This window comes from Canis lupus, chromosome 8 (assembly GCF_003254725.2).
Source record: "Canis lupus dingo isolate Sandy chromosome 8, ASM325472v2, whole genome shotgun sequence".
Taxonomy (NCBI): domain Eukaryota; kingdom Metazoa; phylum Chordata; class Mammalia; order Carnivora; family Canidae; genus Canis; species Canis lupus.
In genome coordinates, this window is record NC_064250.1 from 47760834 (window position 1) to 47776239 (window position 15406).

Sequence of the window (15406 nt, forward strand, 5' to 3'; positions counted from 1 at the left end):
GTAAGCTGACAGATGAAAATTATACATAAAAAAGAATGGTTAAGCGTTCTAAAGAGAGAGGATTAGAATCTGCCTTAATGAAGGCAAACCACAGGGAGGACCATCAGAGGGAACATTAGTCTTGAATGGCACCTGGAATTAAATTTGGAAGACAAATCCACGGCAAATGCCTACGATTCTAGGCCATTGAGCAGTTTCCATGGCTGCAACCTTCTTTTCTTATCTGGGAGGATAATAATGATCAGGTACTTATTAGAGATGGGCACCGCACAGAGCACTTTGCATATACCACCTCAGGTCATCAGTAGAACAGCGAGGGGGTATTCTGATTCTATTCTATGGAGGCGGAAAGCAAGGCCTTCAGAGGTTAAATAACTTACCAAAGTCAATCAATGGGGGAAGAGTTGGAGGTGGGGTATAAACTAAGCTTGTAGTTACCATTTTAAATGTTGCAGAAATCTATAGACAACTATGTTCCAAAGGTGAAAATCTCCTCCCAGATCCTGGGGGAAATGCTCAATCATCCCGTGGAGCAGTGCAAAGGTTGGGTGGCATCTCTCTCTTTCTGGTGCCAGGTTTCTATACTATAAAACTCTCTGGGATGAATCGAGACCAACAACTCCAGGCAAAAGGCAAGTTTAGGAAAACAACAACAACAAAAAACCCAAACCATGTATCTTGGGATTCCTGGGCGGCTCAGCGGTTGAGCATCTGTCTGCCTTTGGCCCAGGGCGTGATCCTGGGGTCCCGTTATCGAGTCCCACATTGGGCTTCCTGCATGGAGCCTGCTTCTCTCTTTGCTTCTCTCTCTGTGTCTCTCATGAGTAAATAAATAAAATCTTAAAAAAAAAAAAAAAACAAAAAACACGCATCTCAGTGTTCTGGAGGAACAGGTGAAAGTCCCCTGGGTCAAACATGTCTGAGACGCCTCTAAATCAAAAGTCTTGGGCAGCCCAGGTGGCTCAGTGATTTTAGCACCACCTTCAGCCCAGGGTGTGATCCTGGAGACCGGGGATCGAGTCCCACGTCGGGCTCCCTGCATGGAGCCTGCTTCTCCCTCTGCCTGTGTCTCTGCCTCTCTCTCTGTGTCTCCCATGATTATATAAATAAAATCCTATAAATGAATAAATAAATAAATAAATAAATAAATAAATAAATAAATAAAAGTCTTGGTCTCAGCCCCCAGCCTCTCTGGACTCCAGGGATATCCTTCCCTCTAGCAGGTAGGATTAGGCTGCATAGGATCCCCCCTGGTGCCAAAACTTCCCTTCAGTGTCTCATTGAATCATCAACTGTGAGTATGACAGAGACTTTAGAGATTAACCAGCCCAGTCCTTTCAATTTACAAACCATAAGTTACCAGTAGTTACTGGCAGAGCCACCGAGAATGCTTTTCCTCCTTGTCTGGGTCCAAGGTCATCTTACCGCTTAACACCGATGGCAGTTACTTTCCTTGATTGCAGACCTTGAGAAGGAATCTTACTGCTCTTGTGCACATCTACAGAGACTCCATCCAACCTTGTCTTTCTTATTATTTTTTTTAAAGATTTTATTTATTTATTCATGAAGACACAGAGAGAGGCAGAGACACAGGCAGAGGGAGAAGCAGGCTCCATGCAGGGAGCCCAATGCGGGACTCGATCCTGGGACTCCAGGATCACACCCTGGGCCAAAGGCAGATGCTCAACCACTGAGCCACCCAAGCATCCACGTCTTTCCTATTTGGTTCCATGTGCAGCACTCTTCCGTGGTAGAGCCACGCGTGTGGGTGGGCAGGGGGCAGAGAACAGAGTGGTGTGTTTCTTTAGTGCTGACAACAGACATGGCTCTGGCTGGTCAGCCTTCTGCTTCCTCACTGGAGGCCCCAACCCCTTGGCCATATTCAAGGGCAGCAGCCATCCGTTTCATCTGCCAGGCTCCTTATCGGCCTGACCCACTGGCAGCCAGAGCTAAGCTCCTTTCACCTGCCGGCTGCTTTTCTAGGCCACAGGATGCGTGGAGAAGGGCCTGCCATGCAGAGAGGAGCCACGGACTCTTTCTCTCAGAGCCCCTGCAGATGAGGGTTGTGGCACTGGCATGCTAGGTCTGCCCCCAAGATCTCATGCCCTTCCTCTCTACTTGGGGTAGTGAACGCCTGTGTTCTGTGGCTGCAGGACGCAGGAGGGGGGTGGCACACAGGGAACAGGTGGGGAATGCCTGCAGGAAGTGGACGAGGTCACTGCTTTTCTGTCCCAGTGGTAGGGAGCTAGCGAAGGCTCACTCACTTTGCTCATCCTCTTCCGGGACCCATAAGGGCCTCTGCAGTCCATCTCTTAGGCTCCACCCTCCACCCTGTCCTTCACTCCTTTTTAGGAACCAAACCCCTGATTTGGAGAGCATGGTAGGTTCCCATAGCAATGGGCCTTTCAGCTGTTTCCATGGCAACCAACACCCAGACCATTTAGTTGCTAGTCAACTGACAGCTGTAAGTGAATAGGCTTCAGTTTGGAACCTGAGGGATGGGCCAGGGGATTCTCTTTGTAGAAAAAGATACAACCACCCCAAATGACTCCACTCCTCTCAGCACTCTTTTAGGCAACATCTGTGGAGAACCAGTGCCGTCTTCTACCACAGGTCAGAGAACAGTGCTTCTCCTATTCCCAACACACACACACACACACACACACACACACACACACACACACACACTGAGCTGAGTACCCCAGGCTTTTAAATTTTCGAAGCTGTTTCCAGTTCTCTTTCCCAAAGGGCCCTTGGGAAAAACACTGGTTCAAGATGACTATCCCCTTAGTGACAAATCTCACACATAACCCTTTCCTTGGTGTAGGTGCTCTTCCTATGTACCACGACCTCGTCCTCAGACCAACTGTTTCTCCTCCCAGACTTTCAAGTGTATTGATAATTAAATAATTAACCTCAGTAAGCAAGCTAGTCATTTAAGCAACATTTGCTCTTTGGATTGTCTGACATGAATGACTAATCCTAGATCATCTTCCCTTAGCCTGGACCTCACCTACAGAGAACAAGTTTTTATCAACCTTTTCAAAGCATAAGTAAGATCAGTCTTAACTGTTTCTTTTTAAAAAACCAACTAAGATTTCAAAACCAAACATACAGGGTTGAAAATTATTCCATGCTTATTGCTTTTCATTAACCTGAAGATCTGACTAAATGTCAGGCCTCCCACCTACCACTCTCCCAAACTAGATACTGGATATTGGGTTCTTTTTATTCTGTGAGCAGGGGTACTCCTCATGCTTTTTTAATGACTGTGGAGTCTGGGATTGTTCTGCCCTGGAATTCACGCAAGAGAGGAGCTGTGTCTAAGCCTCCACGGCATGCTCAGTGGACTAGAAAAGTCTGAGACTGTCATTGGAAAGAGCATGACCTTTTTTATGTAGCCTAAGGTTCAGTGCTTCCCAATGCTTTAATGACTCTGGGGGCGCCGATGAACCGTCTGTACAGGAGACGACCTTTCCATCTAATCCCCCCTTGGGAGCCCTACCTCGCTTGCTATGGCAGACTGTGTAGCCTCACAATGGCTGGTAAACAGTTATAAGCTGTTGCATTAACTTTCTGCTCTGACTGAAGGGTAGACGCTACCTGAACTACTTTTTTTGTCTTCTTTTAACATATGAGGGGCACAAGTACAAAACGCAGGGTAGGTCGTGGTGAGCCTGGAATGCGCTCAGTGACGGGAGCAATCCTCTGAGAACAGGGAGAGAGCAGGCATGCACGAGAACTGAGCTTTTCCAGGCATCTCGAGAAGTTCCATGCAGAGAATAGGCTCATTTTTCTGAGGTGGCATATCATCACACATCTGATTGAACCTTCTGATTTTCCTGCTTTTTCTAGAGGAGGAAGAATGTCTGCCTCCTAGAATAATACCGAACATCTACCCAGTGTGTACTATGTACCATTTAAAGCATTTTACACGCATCATCCCATTTAGTTCCTGCAGCCCTGCTGTTATTACCCCTATTTAACAGATAAGGAAACAGAAACACAGAGAGGTTAAGGTATTTGAAGATTGCACTGGTCGTCCTATTAATTAGTGAAGCAAGGATCCAACTACTGGAAGCCTGAAGCCAGAAACCATAGCAGTTAACCACCTTTGAAATTGGCCAAGTTGGGACGCCTGGGTGGCTCAGTGGTTTAGTGCCTGCCTTTGGCCCAGGGCATGATCCTGGGGTCCCAGGATCGAGTCCCACATCAGGCTCCCTGCGTGGAGCCTGCTCCTCCCTCTGCCTATGTCTCTGCCTCTCTCTCTCTCTGTGTGTCTCTCATGAATAAATAAAATCTTTTTTTTTTTAAAAAGAAATTGGCCAAGTCTTTTTTTTTTTTTAAGATTTTATTTTTATTTATTTATTCATGAGAGATACAGAGAGACAGAGACATAAGCAGGCTCCTTGCAGGGAGCCTGATGCAGGACTCAATCCCAGGATACCAGGATCATGACCTGAGCCCAAGGCAGACATTCAACCACTGAGACACCCAGGCGCCCCTGAAGTTGGCCAAGTCTGATAGACCTAGGGCCCATCATGAGGAGAGCCAGGAGTGGGCTGACCCTCTAAACACAATATGATAGGACACACAAAGTACCTTAGCTAAAGAAGACAGTGGTTGAATTGGCTCTGGGCAGTAACTAGTAAGTCTTGGCTGCTGCTAACTTTATTCCTGATCTATGGCTGTCCCCTGGTGGTTTTCCTGGGAAACTCAAGCCAAGGAAATCCAAGGCTCTAGTGGGATGAAGTCAACTGGACCAAACAGCTTACTTGGTCAATCTTTTTTTAAAAAAGATTTTATTTATTTATAAGAGATGCAGAGAGAGAGGGGAAGAGACAGAGGGAGAAGCAGGCTCCATGCAGGGAGCCTGATGTGGGACTCGATCCCGAGACACCAGGATCATGCCCTGGGCCTGAGGCAGGCACTAAACTGCTGAGCTACCCAGGGATCCCCTTTACTTGGTCAATCTAAAAGCAGCCCAATCTAAAAGAGATGGCCTTTCAAGGTCCACATTTCCCAACTCACTTGTGAAGAGGGGTGTAATACCTGTGACTGCTAAAAGCTGATTGACAGTACATTGATTAAAAGAGGCAGCAAGAGGGCAGCCCTGGTGGCTCAGCAGTTTAGTGCCGCCTTCAGCCCAGGGTGTGATCGTGGAGACTGAGTCCCAGGTTGGGCTCCCATGGAGGCTGCTTCTCCCTCTGCCTGTGTCTCTGCCTCTCTCTCTGTCTCTCATGAATAAATAAATAAAATCTTAAAAAACAACAACAAAAAACAGGCCGCAAGATATATGCCCCATGATTATACTTGGACTTCAAAAGCAGGAAATGCCAAGATTTAATTAACTTGGCCATTATTTGCCACAACTTCACATTTCATTTTTAAGCTCCTATGCTTTCTTCATGGCTCAAGGCTCCCAAAAGACTACTATGCTTCATGCCAACTTATAACCTTTTACTCCCTGCCCTTTCCCCTACCTGCCAATTTAGTTCCCTTGACCTTCCAGATGTTATTACTCAACTATACTCAACTAAGTGGTGTGTGCTTTCACTGCTTCTTTCAAGCACATATGGTTGTTAAGAGTGAGCAAAATATAGCAAAACAATAAGGTCATTTTGCATAAAACAGGCAAAGTCTAATTGGGCAAAGAGGGAAGAAATGACAGTTTCTGAAAAGAGTCACGTCTTCACTTCACTCTGGGCCCATGGTACCTGTGTCTACCTTCCACAGATCTGGGGGAAAACACTTTGAAAGAAGTAGGTGATCACCACCAACATGCAGAAGACAAGACCACCAAGTTTTATTTATTCAAAAGGACATTTCCAGTTGCACAAAGAGGCCACAAGTTAGTGTTGTTAAAAAAAAAAAAAATCAAACATCTGCTAATCAAGTGCTGCATTTAATGAAAACCACCTTAGACAGAAAAGGAGACAGGAGAGAACTATAGAGAACTGGCCACTCAGACGTGAGTTTCTGTGGTTGAGCATGTCCCCTCCATTGACATGCTGGGCACCACTGGACAGCCAGTCACTGTTGTTGAAGCAGCAGAGCTGGAGGTGCTGTCACAGGTCAGCAGACTTGCTGGCCCAATGTACGGAACTCAAGGAGGCACTTGGAGATGAGGAACTTGCGGATGTAATATCCCAGGAGGTGAGGGAGGTTGGGAACCCGTCCTCCGCTGCAAAGACTGATCACCCGAGGGCAAATTATCCAAGGGCCCTGTGCAGCCTCATTTGGGTCCTGACCCGCTGGACCCTCCGTATTCCAACAGCAAGAAACACTGAGGACAATTAAATTCATGCCTATCCCTCCCTCTCTCTTCTTCCCTCTAACCCTTCAAAGAAGATATTACAAGGGCAATAGTTCTGAGCTCTCAGGAAACAGGGTCTGGAACCTTCTGGAGGCTGAGAAGCATAAAATGGTGGTGTGGAAATTCCTTTCATCTTATGGCACTGATTTAGGTTAGACTGGATTTCTCCTGCCCTCCCTCCACTTGTGCTCTCTCACCCCCAGATGGACATACTGGCCTAAACAGCACTAGCCTTCAATCTGAACTGGGATTTCCCAGCAGAAGAGATGCTGATTGTTGTCGCCCAGAAGCATCCACTGCACCACCAGTTTTATCTGGATAAAAGAGAAAAAGAATTGGGAAAAATGAAAGGACCTTGCCTCAATCCAGAACTGATTTAACTATAAACTCTAGTAACAAACTGCCTAATCCTTCAGATCTTTCTTCTTAAATCATGCCATTATGAAGGCTGCTTGGGATGTGACCACAGCCCATGGCCTCAAACTTAGAAACGCAAACTAAGTCACACCTATGATTTGGTGTTAGTGGCACCACATACTAACCTCATGAACTCAACAGATATAATTTTTTTTAAAGATTTATTTATTTATTCATGAGAGACAGAGAGAGGCAGAGACACAGGCAGAGGGAGAAGCAGGCTCCATGAAGGGAGCCTGATGTGGGACTCGATCCCAGGGCCCCAGGATCATACCTTGGGCTGAAGGCGGCGCTAAACCGCTGAGCCACCCAGGCTGCCCAAGAGATATAATTTCTAAAGCATTCTTTTCCCGTTTAGATCAATGGTACATAATGAAGCCTTGCACAGAAGATAATTTTACACTTAAACAATTTCTATGTATTTGGCAATCTGATCCAACTTTTTCCAAGCATAACCATGAAGAGCAGAGAGTAAAAAATTAGATTTGTAGGAATGATGAAATATCTTGTTAGCTGGAAATATCAAAACACAAAGGATGACCAAAACAGTTTGACCGTATAAATAATTTCATGAACAATAACGCTTTGTAGCAATATAGCTTCAGTTGTATACCTTCCTTAAATTGTTCTTTTTTTTTTTTTTTTTTGGTAATACACCTCATTAGAAATCTCTGTGTTGACTTGTTATACTCTGAACTGCCCCTTCTAATAAGCAAATTTTATTTATTTATTCTTGAGAGACACACACAGAGGGAGAGGGAGAGGCAGAGGAAGAAGCAGGCTCTATGCAGGGAAGGGAGCCTGATGTGGGACTCGATCCCAGCCAGGATCACGCCCTGGGCCCAGCCAGGCTCACGCCCTGGGCTGAAGGCAGGCACTAAAACGCTGAGCCACCAGGGCTGCCCTAAAGCTGTTTTTCAAACTACCACATACGAAGTGCCTACTGTGTCAGGCCTTAATTAGACACTCCGAGTAAATGATGAGACTCAGAAATGTCAGTGATTTAATGGATACTCTGCAAATTAATCTACAAACCTGTTCCTTTTTTAAGATTATTTCTCTCTCTCTATTTATTTGACACAGAGAGAAAGCCAGAGACTGCCAATTAATCTATAAACCTGTTCCTTTTTTAAGATTACTTCCCTATCTCTCTCTCTCTATATCTATCTAAATTTATTTGACACAGAGAAAGCCAGAGAACAAAGGCTGAGGGAATGACAGGGAATGACAGCCTGAGGCAAAGGGAGAAGTAGACTCCCACACTGAGCGGGGAGCCCTCTGTAGGGCTCAATCCTTGGGATCATGACCTGAGCTGAAGGCATACGCTTTAACTGACTGAGCCACCCAGGTGCCCCTACAAACCTGTTCCTGACCCATGGGGTCTCCAATATCCCTTAAACACTGACTCCCTATATTAGAATCTCATTGGGATGTTCTTTAATTACTTGCCATTTCTAGAAAATAAGTGGCCAGATTGCTCCTGGGTTCTACTTGATTTCCTTAAAAAAAAAAAAAAAATTCCTTTCCTTTATGGAAAAAAGGAATCCCTTTACTTCCTCCATTCCTATCAGGATTCCTATCTTTAATAGGAATTCCAACAGGTTCTCTCTCACAAGTGTGTGGTAGAAAAAAAAGTAGGTATAGCAGGGCGAGCTAGAGGGGAAGGTAGGGGCTGGAGACAGATGGAGGGGAGAAAGAAGTGTGTGGGAAAAGTGCCTCTCTGCTGCAGAGCTAGGAAACTACTGTTCCTCTTGTTAAAAAATTAATGGAGAAACCAGGATTTTTTAGATAACAACCTGACATCTTGAACTATTTGATACTTGCCTAAAATTTTTTAACAGTGCACAGGTTTCAGGGTCACAAGGCCCACCTCTAAAACTAGATACAGTATTTCTTAGAGGAGTGGACTCTGTTTATATAGCCTAACATCAGAGGCTCAAATTTCTTCATTCATAAAACCGACGTAATAATGCCTCAGCAAAAGGTGGTCATGAGGATCCAGGAAAACACTGTATATCAGAACGGCATCAGCAGGTGACAAAGAACAAAGGGGAAAGGGGCATGGTGAAAAATATCTGCCCTGCCTCAGGATTCCTAACACTCCAACTCCTCTCCTTACCCCCAAACTTCTGCTTCTTCATCAAGGAGTGATGAAGGACTCCTACTCCACTCTTTTCCTCCTGCCCCGCCCCCCCCCCCCCCCCATTTCTAATCTAGTCACAGGCCTCCAGTGTCCTGAACGACAAGGTCACTTACAGAGGGGTATTCGTTCTTCACTGGCAGTTTGTTCAGGTAGCTGTAGGTCTTATCTTTCTGGATGGGGCAGTTGATTCCACTCTTACAACCATCAGCCTCAGGAATGGGAAAGGGAACTGCGACGCCCAACACGATGCCATGCACCACGGCTTTGCTACTTTGAGATGGAATATCTAAGAGGAAAAAAAAGAGAATCAGAGAGTGAAGGAAACAGCCTGTTTCTAAACTGTAGGTGAAAAATTCAGTTATGTTCCCAAGCAATGGCAGTGCTATGATAGCAAATCATAAAGTCTGTACTTCTTAATTCTCAGTCTGTTTTTCTTTGTAGTTATGCTTGATACTTCTGTGAATGCTACAGAATTAAGTATTAACTCAAAAAAAAAAAAAAAAAAAAAAAAGCAACTAAGCAACCAAAAGGGTGTTTTCACTGCTCTCACCCCCACCTTGCTTGCTCTTCACTGTCTTTCGGTTTCTCGGGAGAACCAGAGCTACGTAAATAACCTTATCCAACAAAGTAATGGAATTTTTTGGCAGTAAACTTTCTTTATATTAATTATATCAGCTTTTATCAGTGTACCGGGTTATCTTACAGAGCTTTAGAAGATTGGCCTCTGAATTCTCAAATGCCCTGCCACAGGATTCCATTAGATATTAAGAACAAAATGGAAAGGAATCAGGGAAGCCCTAGTGGCGCAGCAGTTTAGCGCCACCTGCAGCCCAGGGCGTGATCCTGGAGACCCTGGATGGAGTCCCGTCAGGCTCTCTGTGTGATGCCTGCTTCTCCCTCTGCCTGTGTCTCTGCCTCTCTCTGTCTCTATGAATAAATAAGTAAATAAAATCTTAAAAAAAAAAAAAAAAAAAAAAAAGGAAAGGAATCCCCACAGAAATGCCATGAGCTGTAACAATAAGAGAGAACCCTTTAGAAACTGGGTAAGATTAGAAAGAGGAGGTACATTTATTGCCATCCCGCTACCCTCCACATCACAAGATGGGCAGGAGGAATAAATACAATAAATTAGTGCAACTAGAATTATAAGCTGTTAGGTTATTTTGGAGATCTGGAATATTGGCTCTGTTTCCTTTCTGGGTTGAGGATTATTTTTGTTTAGAAGGTACATTCTTGGTTTGGGACAAGAATGGGGGCAGTGTATTGTCCAGGAAAGAAAACAACTCTAGTTATTTGGAGCTATGTTTAGGCTTAAGAACAGATGATTACAGGAACTTTGAGATTTCTTATTAGACTGCTCTGTCTAGTTCCATAGATAAAAAATAAGGAAAGGATTCAAAATAGATGCCCTTTCTAGAAATGAAGCTCAGATTTTTTTCTTGGGTCCCAAATGAATTCCCTAAACCTTATAGAAGGTAAGTCTGAGCTTTGCACAAGTTGGAAGGGAGATCACAGAGTTCCTGGCTGCAATTCTCCTTCCCCACATCACCACCCTCATTCCAATACGTGGGACTGATGTTACGCTTTAAAATGAATTTGAAGGCAAGAGCCACTTTTACTCACTACTGGTGAAGGTGACATTGACACTGTAAGATTGGCCTTTGTGCAGTTTGCAAGGCTGGGCAGGGCATGGGTTCACATTCAGTTCTTTTATAACTCCAACTGCAGAACCTGTTAAAAAAGAAAAATGAATTGGAATAGGAAGGAAAATGAATCACCTATGCTGTCCCCTACCTAATGGGAGGGTGCTCTGTTCTCCAGGAAACTCTTCATATTTGATGGCTGAAGGGGAAATAAAATCAGTTAAGTATAAAAAGCTAGCTCCCAGGCAGCATGGGTGGCTCAGCGGTTTAGCACCGCCTTCAGCCCAGGGCATGATCCTGGAGACCTGGGATCGAGTCCCTTGTCGGGCTCCCTGCATGGAGCCTGCTTCTCCCTCTGCCTGTGCCTCTGCCTTTGTCTCTCTCTCTCTCTCATTAATAAATACATTAAATCTCAAAAAAAAAAAAAAAAAAAAAAAGCCCGCTCCCCTGCTCTATATCCTGGGAGGGCTATACCAGGGAAAGTCATCCCCACCCCTCCTTCCATCCCCATGCAAGATTTAAAGCAGAATACATATGGCACAAGTGATGACTGCTTCAGCCTCAGGGCTGCCATTTCCACTTGGACTCTCAAGACTGGCTGCTCTTCAACTGCCCTCCCCCACTTCCTCTCATCCTGTCTGGCATTGCTCCAAATTGGTGGTCTCTGAGCTTTGTGTACCCCTACCAGTGAAAACAATTTTAAGAATGCATCTGCAGTATACAGGTGTACACTCCACTTTGGAAATGTGTTCTTCGAAATAAGTGTCTTTGAGACGAGGTGTCTGCTTTTTTAGTCTAAACAAAGACAGAAGTGCTATTTGCTCCCAGTAAATGCTTGACCTAAAGAAGTTAAATAAAATCTTTAAAAATCTCACTGCCTCGGGATGCCCGAGTGGCTCAGTGGTTGAGCGCCTCCCTTCGGCCCAGGGTGTGATCCTAGAGTCTTGGGATCGAGTCCCACATCAGGCTCCCTGCATGGAGCCTGCTTCTCCCTCTGCCTGTGTTTCTGCCTCTCTCTGTGTGTATGTCTCTCATGAATAAATAAATGAAATGTTTAAAAAAAAATCTCACTCCCTCACCTAGGCCCCTGAAACTGGACAGCTGAATTTGGAGAGAATGCAAGCAAACTGCTAACACCACCTATACCAAGGAAAGTTTAAGCTCTGCCATTTGGCCATCATGGCTGAGAGGTTGGTTCTGGGACCTGACACTTGAGTTTGCAATCTCACAGGTTCCCTGACTTCCTGTGAAGCCTCAAAACAAGCTACTTTATTCCTCTGGGGATAATAAGTGAGTAGCCTCCTAGGGTCAGTGAGCTAACACACATATAGCTCTCAGGTAAGTGTTTGCAACACAGTAGTTCTGTGTAAGTGTTCATTTTATTACCATCACGTCAGGATTCAGTCCATGAATTTAATCTAGAATAGTTGCTCCTGGGTGGGTTAGCAAGTTCCCTCTTGACTAAAAAGGTGAGCCTCTCCTTTGCAGTCATCAGGTTAGTAGCTTAGCCCATAGGATATGAAATGAGAAACTCATGTAAATGTACTTGGCTTTCTGAGCCTGTGCCAGCTCTTGGGTGGGACAGTTTCATCATACTGACCAAAAGTGTTCCAGCTAGGTCTATAAATAATAACTTGCTGTCTCTCATCCTCAGCTTCCTTCTCCAGCATGGCAATGTTCTCAAAACACACATGCAAGAATTCTCTTCTTTAAACACTGTCTTCCAATCTGTCTTCCTACCTTCTATGAACAGGAAAAAATATCCAGAACTCTAATTAATAACCCACTGAAAATCAGTGCTTAAGCCAGAGCTTTCGACATCCACTTCTATCTGCTTCTTTCAAGGCTGGGTCACCTGATCTAGTGGGACCTGAATAAAAGGTACTACTTGTAGCTCCTTCATCCAGCTTTCCTGACAAGAGGTTCTTGGACTTTCAATGTCAATAGAACAATCTCAGTCCTAAAATGGCAAAAACAGCAAAACCAGTTTGCTTGGCCCCATTGCTTACTTGAGGAAATACCACTCCAGAGTGGTAGAATGGAACTTGAAAACCTTTTGATGTGGGCACTGAAGTTTTTACATTGTTATTTTCCAATTCAAAAGTAAATTGAAAATCTGTAACCGGAAAAAAAAAAAAATCTGTAACTGAAACCATCCTTCCTTTAAGATGTTCTTGCCATAGGGGTACATCTGCTTTTTTCAAATGAGAACAATCTCTGGATTTGGTTTCCATAGCTTTTTTTTTTTTTTTTTTATGTTAATGTTACCACAGAAACTCAAGTGGTTCACAAACACCCACTAACTTCCTACAGCTTACTAGCTGTGAGAACTTGAGTAAGTTACTCCATGTGCCTGTTTCCTCATCTGTAAAAAAGATCCCGAGGGTTGGATGAGTTAATAAAGTTAATATAGTATCTTCATAAAAAATTTGGCCACTAAGTTTAATGGAGGGAAACGCAGTAATTTGAGATAATAGCATTTTTCAAGTGCCAGTAGTTCATTGGACAGGATTTGTTAGGTTTTTTTTTTTTTTTTAATTTTATTTATTTATTCATGAGAGACACAGAGAGAGGCAGAGACACAGGCAGAGGGAGAAGCAGGCTCCACGCAGGGAGCCTGACGTGGGACTCGACCCCTGTCTCCAGGATCACGCCCTGGGCTGAAGGCAGATGCTTAACTGCTGAGCCACCCAGGCAACCCGATTTGTTAGATATTAATAGGCCAGCAGTCTTTACTCCTTCATCAGTCCTGTCCCCTGGTCTACTTTCCTTTTGCCTCAACAAGAATGCCTCACAGATTTTGATGGAATGCCTGGGTGGCTCAGCGGTTGAGCATCTGCCTTTGGCCCGGGGTGTAATCCTGGAGACCTGGGATCGAGTCCTACGTCAGGCTCCCTGTATGGGGCCTGCTTCTCCCTCTGCCTGTGTCTCTGCCTCTCTCTGTGTGTCTCTCATGAATAAATAAATAAAATCTTAAAAAAAAAAAAAGAATTTTGACAACATAGTATAAAGAGTATTTATTCCCTCATTTACCTTTTCTTTTTTTTTTCATTTACCTTTTCAACAAATATTTATTGAGCAGTTACTATTACCTGGGCACTAGACATAAAGCATCAAACTTATTCCGGTTCCCATTCTGCTGGGTGACTTTGAGTAAGCATATCTAACATCTCTGGAATTCAGAGTGATTGACTACAGGATCTCCAGGTTGCCTTCCAGCTCATAAATCTTATAAAATGTCTTCTTTCATGTCTCATTACACCTTTGCACTTCGGGAAAAGTTCTGCTCGAAACAATTCTATAGACTTGACTGAAGGAGCTCATTATTTCGTACCCTCCCCCTCCGCCCCCTCCCCCCGTCGGATTTCCCAACAAAGATCCCTACCACAGCAACAAGAGCGGGTTGTGTGTCACAAGCTGTGACCAGCAACACGAGTTGTTTTTTTTTTTTCCTTTAACTTCAAAGCGGTTTCCATTTTATTTCTTTTTTTTTTTTTTACTTTTACCTGAATTTTACCTGTTAACAATTTTAGGGAGAAGGACACTAAAATACTATGGCACGGTTTCCCCCAGGCAACATCTTTCCCAGGGAAAACCTTGACACAAAATTGAGATCCACCAAAACTCATCAACTGCATTACTAAAAGGCTGATAGATTGAATTTCATGTAATCATAAAACAGCATAAATAGAAATCTATGGATCTTATATTACAGTGCTTTATACACATATCACCAGTCTTGGCCCCCCAAAAAAGTAAAGCTATTTTATTAAGTATAAAATAGTAAAACTGTGCCTGCTAATTACATTTTCTACCAACCAGAAAAATGGCAGCATACATGGAAAATATAAAGCTCCTTTGGATCACATATCATAGTTCAAAAGAACTATAGCTTTTCTTTGCCTATTATGCAGAAATGTAGCTGTAATTGGCAACACGAGTTTTATATCCAGGAGGAAAAAGTGATTAAGAAGCACAAAATCATATAGCTCAAAGGAAGCGGTGATGGAAGAAATCATGCAAAGGAGAATGGACTTTTGACTTGCCAGCAAAAAGGGAAATTTAAAAGAAAAGCAAACGGCGTGGGGAGGGAGAGGGCATCCGAGATAAGGGGCATACAAAAAAAAGGAAGTTGTGACACCCCCCACCCGCCACCCCCCACGCCCCGCGCAGCACTGGGACCTTCCACGGCCGGCCCTACCGACTTCAAGAACTTCAGCAAAAGGCCCAGCTCCAGGAAACGCCCAGGGACCCCAATCGCGCGTCCCAGGACAGAGACAAAGTTGCGTGCCGTCGGGTTTCGCCGCGGGCACCGGCTCCCTAACGGCGGCCCGCCGCAGCCCGCTCCCGGAGGGTCCCACGCCGAGCCCCGCCGCCCGCGGGGCCCGCCCCACCGAGCCCGGGGGCTCGGGGCAGGGTTCGGGGGGGCTCCCGCAGAGGGCGCGGGAATCTCGGGCAGGTTCGGACTCACCACAGTCCTTGAAATGCACCGGCTCCGCCAGGGCCGAGGCGCCGAGCGCCAGGAGCAGGAACGCGGCGACCAAGAGACGCATCGCGGCTAGACAGGTTCCAAGCGCTCCAGGGAGGAAGAAGCGACCGCCTCAGTCACAAGATAACCTGCCGGGGTGGGCCAGGGGAGGATCCCGGTCAGGCGACCAGTCACCAGTAACCCGGGCTGGGCCCGCCCGCGGCCCGCCCGCGGCCCGCCCCCTGCTCCAGGCTCCCGAGAGCCGCGTTTGGCTCGGGCCCGCCCAGACGCCGGCTGTCTCCGCCCATCCTGCCCGCCCCGGGCCCCGCCGGCTAGGCTCCGGCTCCGCCCCGCCCCCTCCCCGCCCCGGCGCTCCGCCCCCTCCCCTCCCCGCCCCCTCCCCGCCCCGGCGCTCCGCC

At 45.6% G+C, this 15406-nt stretch overlaps 1 protein-coding gene across 1 annotated transcript; it reads right to left on the minus strand.

The window, feature by feature from the left end:
• Positions 1-5782: 5782 nt before the first annotated feature.
• Positions 5783-15219, minus strand: NPC2 (NPC intracellular cholesterol transporter 2). The gene is made up of 4 exons (XM_025443205.3): positions 14991-15219; positions 10500-10607; positions 8990-9162; positions 5783-6630 (listed from the first exon to the last, which is right to left on the minus strand). Exons 1-4 carry the CDS (start codon positions 15070-15072, stop codon positions 6544-6546), a joined length of 450 nt encoding a protein of 149 aa, XP_025298990.1. The 5' UTR covers positions 15073-15219; the 3' UTR covers positions 5783-6543.
• Between the last annotated feature and the right edge of the window lie 187 nt (positions 15220-15406).

Coding starts and splice junctions, on each gene's coding strand:
- NPC2 (XM_025443205.3), bottom strand. CDS start 15,072: ATGCGTCTCTTGGTCGCCGCGTTCCTGCTCCTGGCGCTCGGCGCCTCG. Junction 9,163..10,499: donor CAATGTCACCTTCACCAGTA/GTGAGTAAAAGT, acceptor TTTTCCTCTTAG/ATATTCCATCTCAAAGTAGC. Junction 6,631..8,989: donor TGAAGAACGAATACCCCTCT/GTAAGTGACCTT, acceptor TCTTTTATCCAG/ATAAAACTGGTGGTGCAGTG.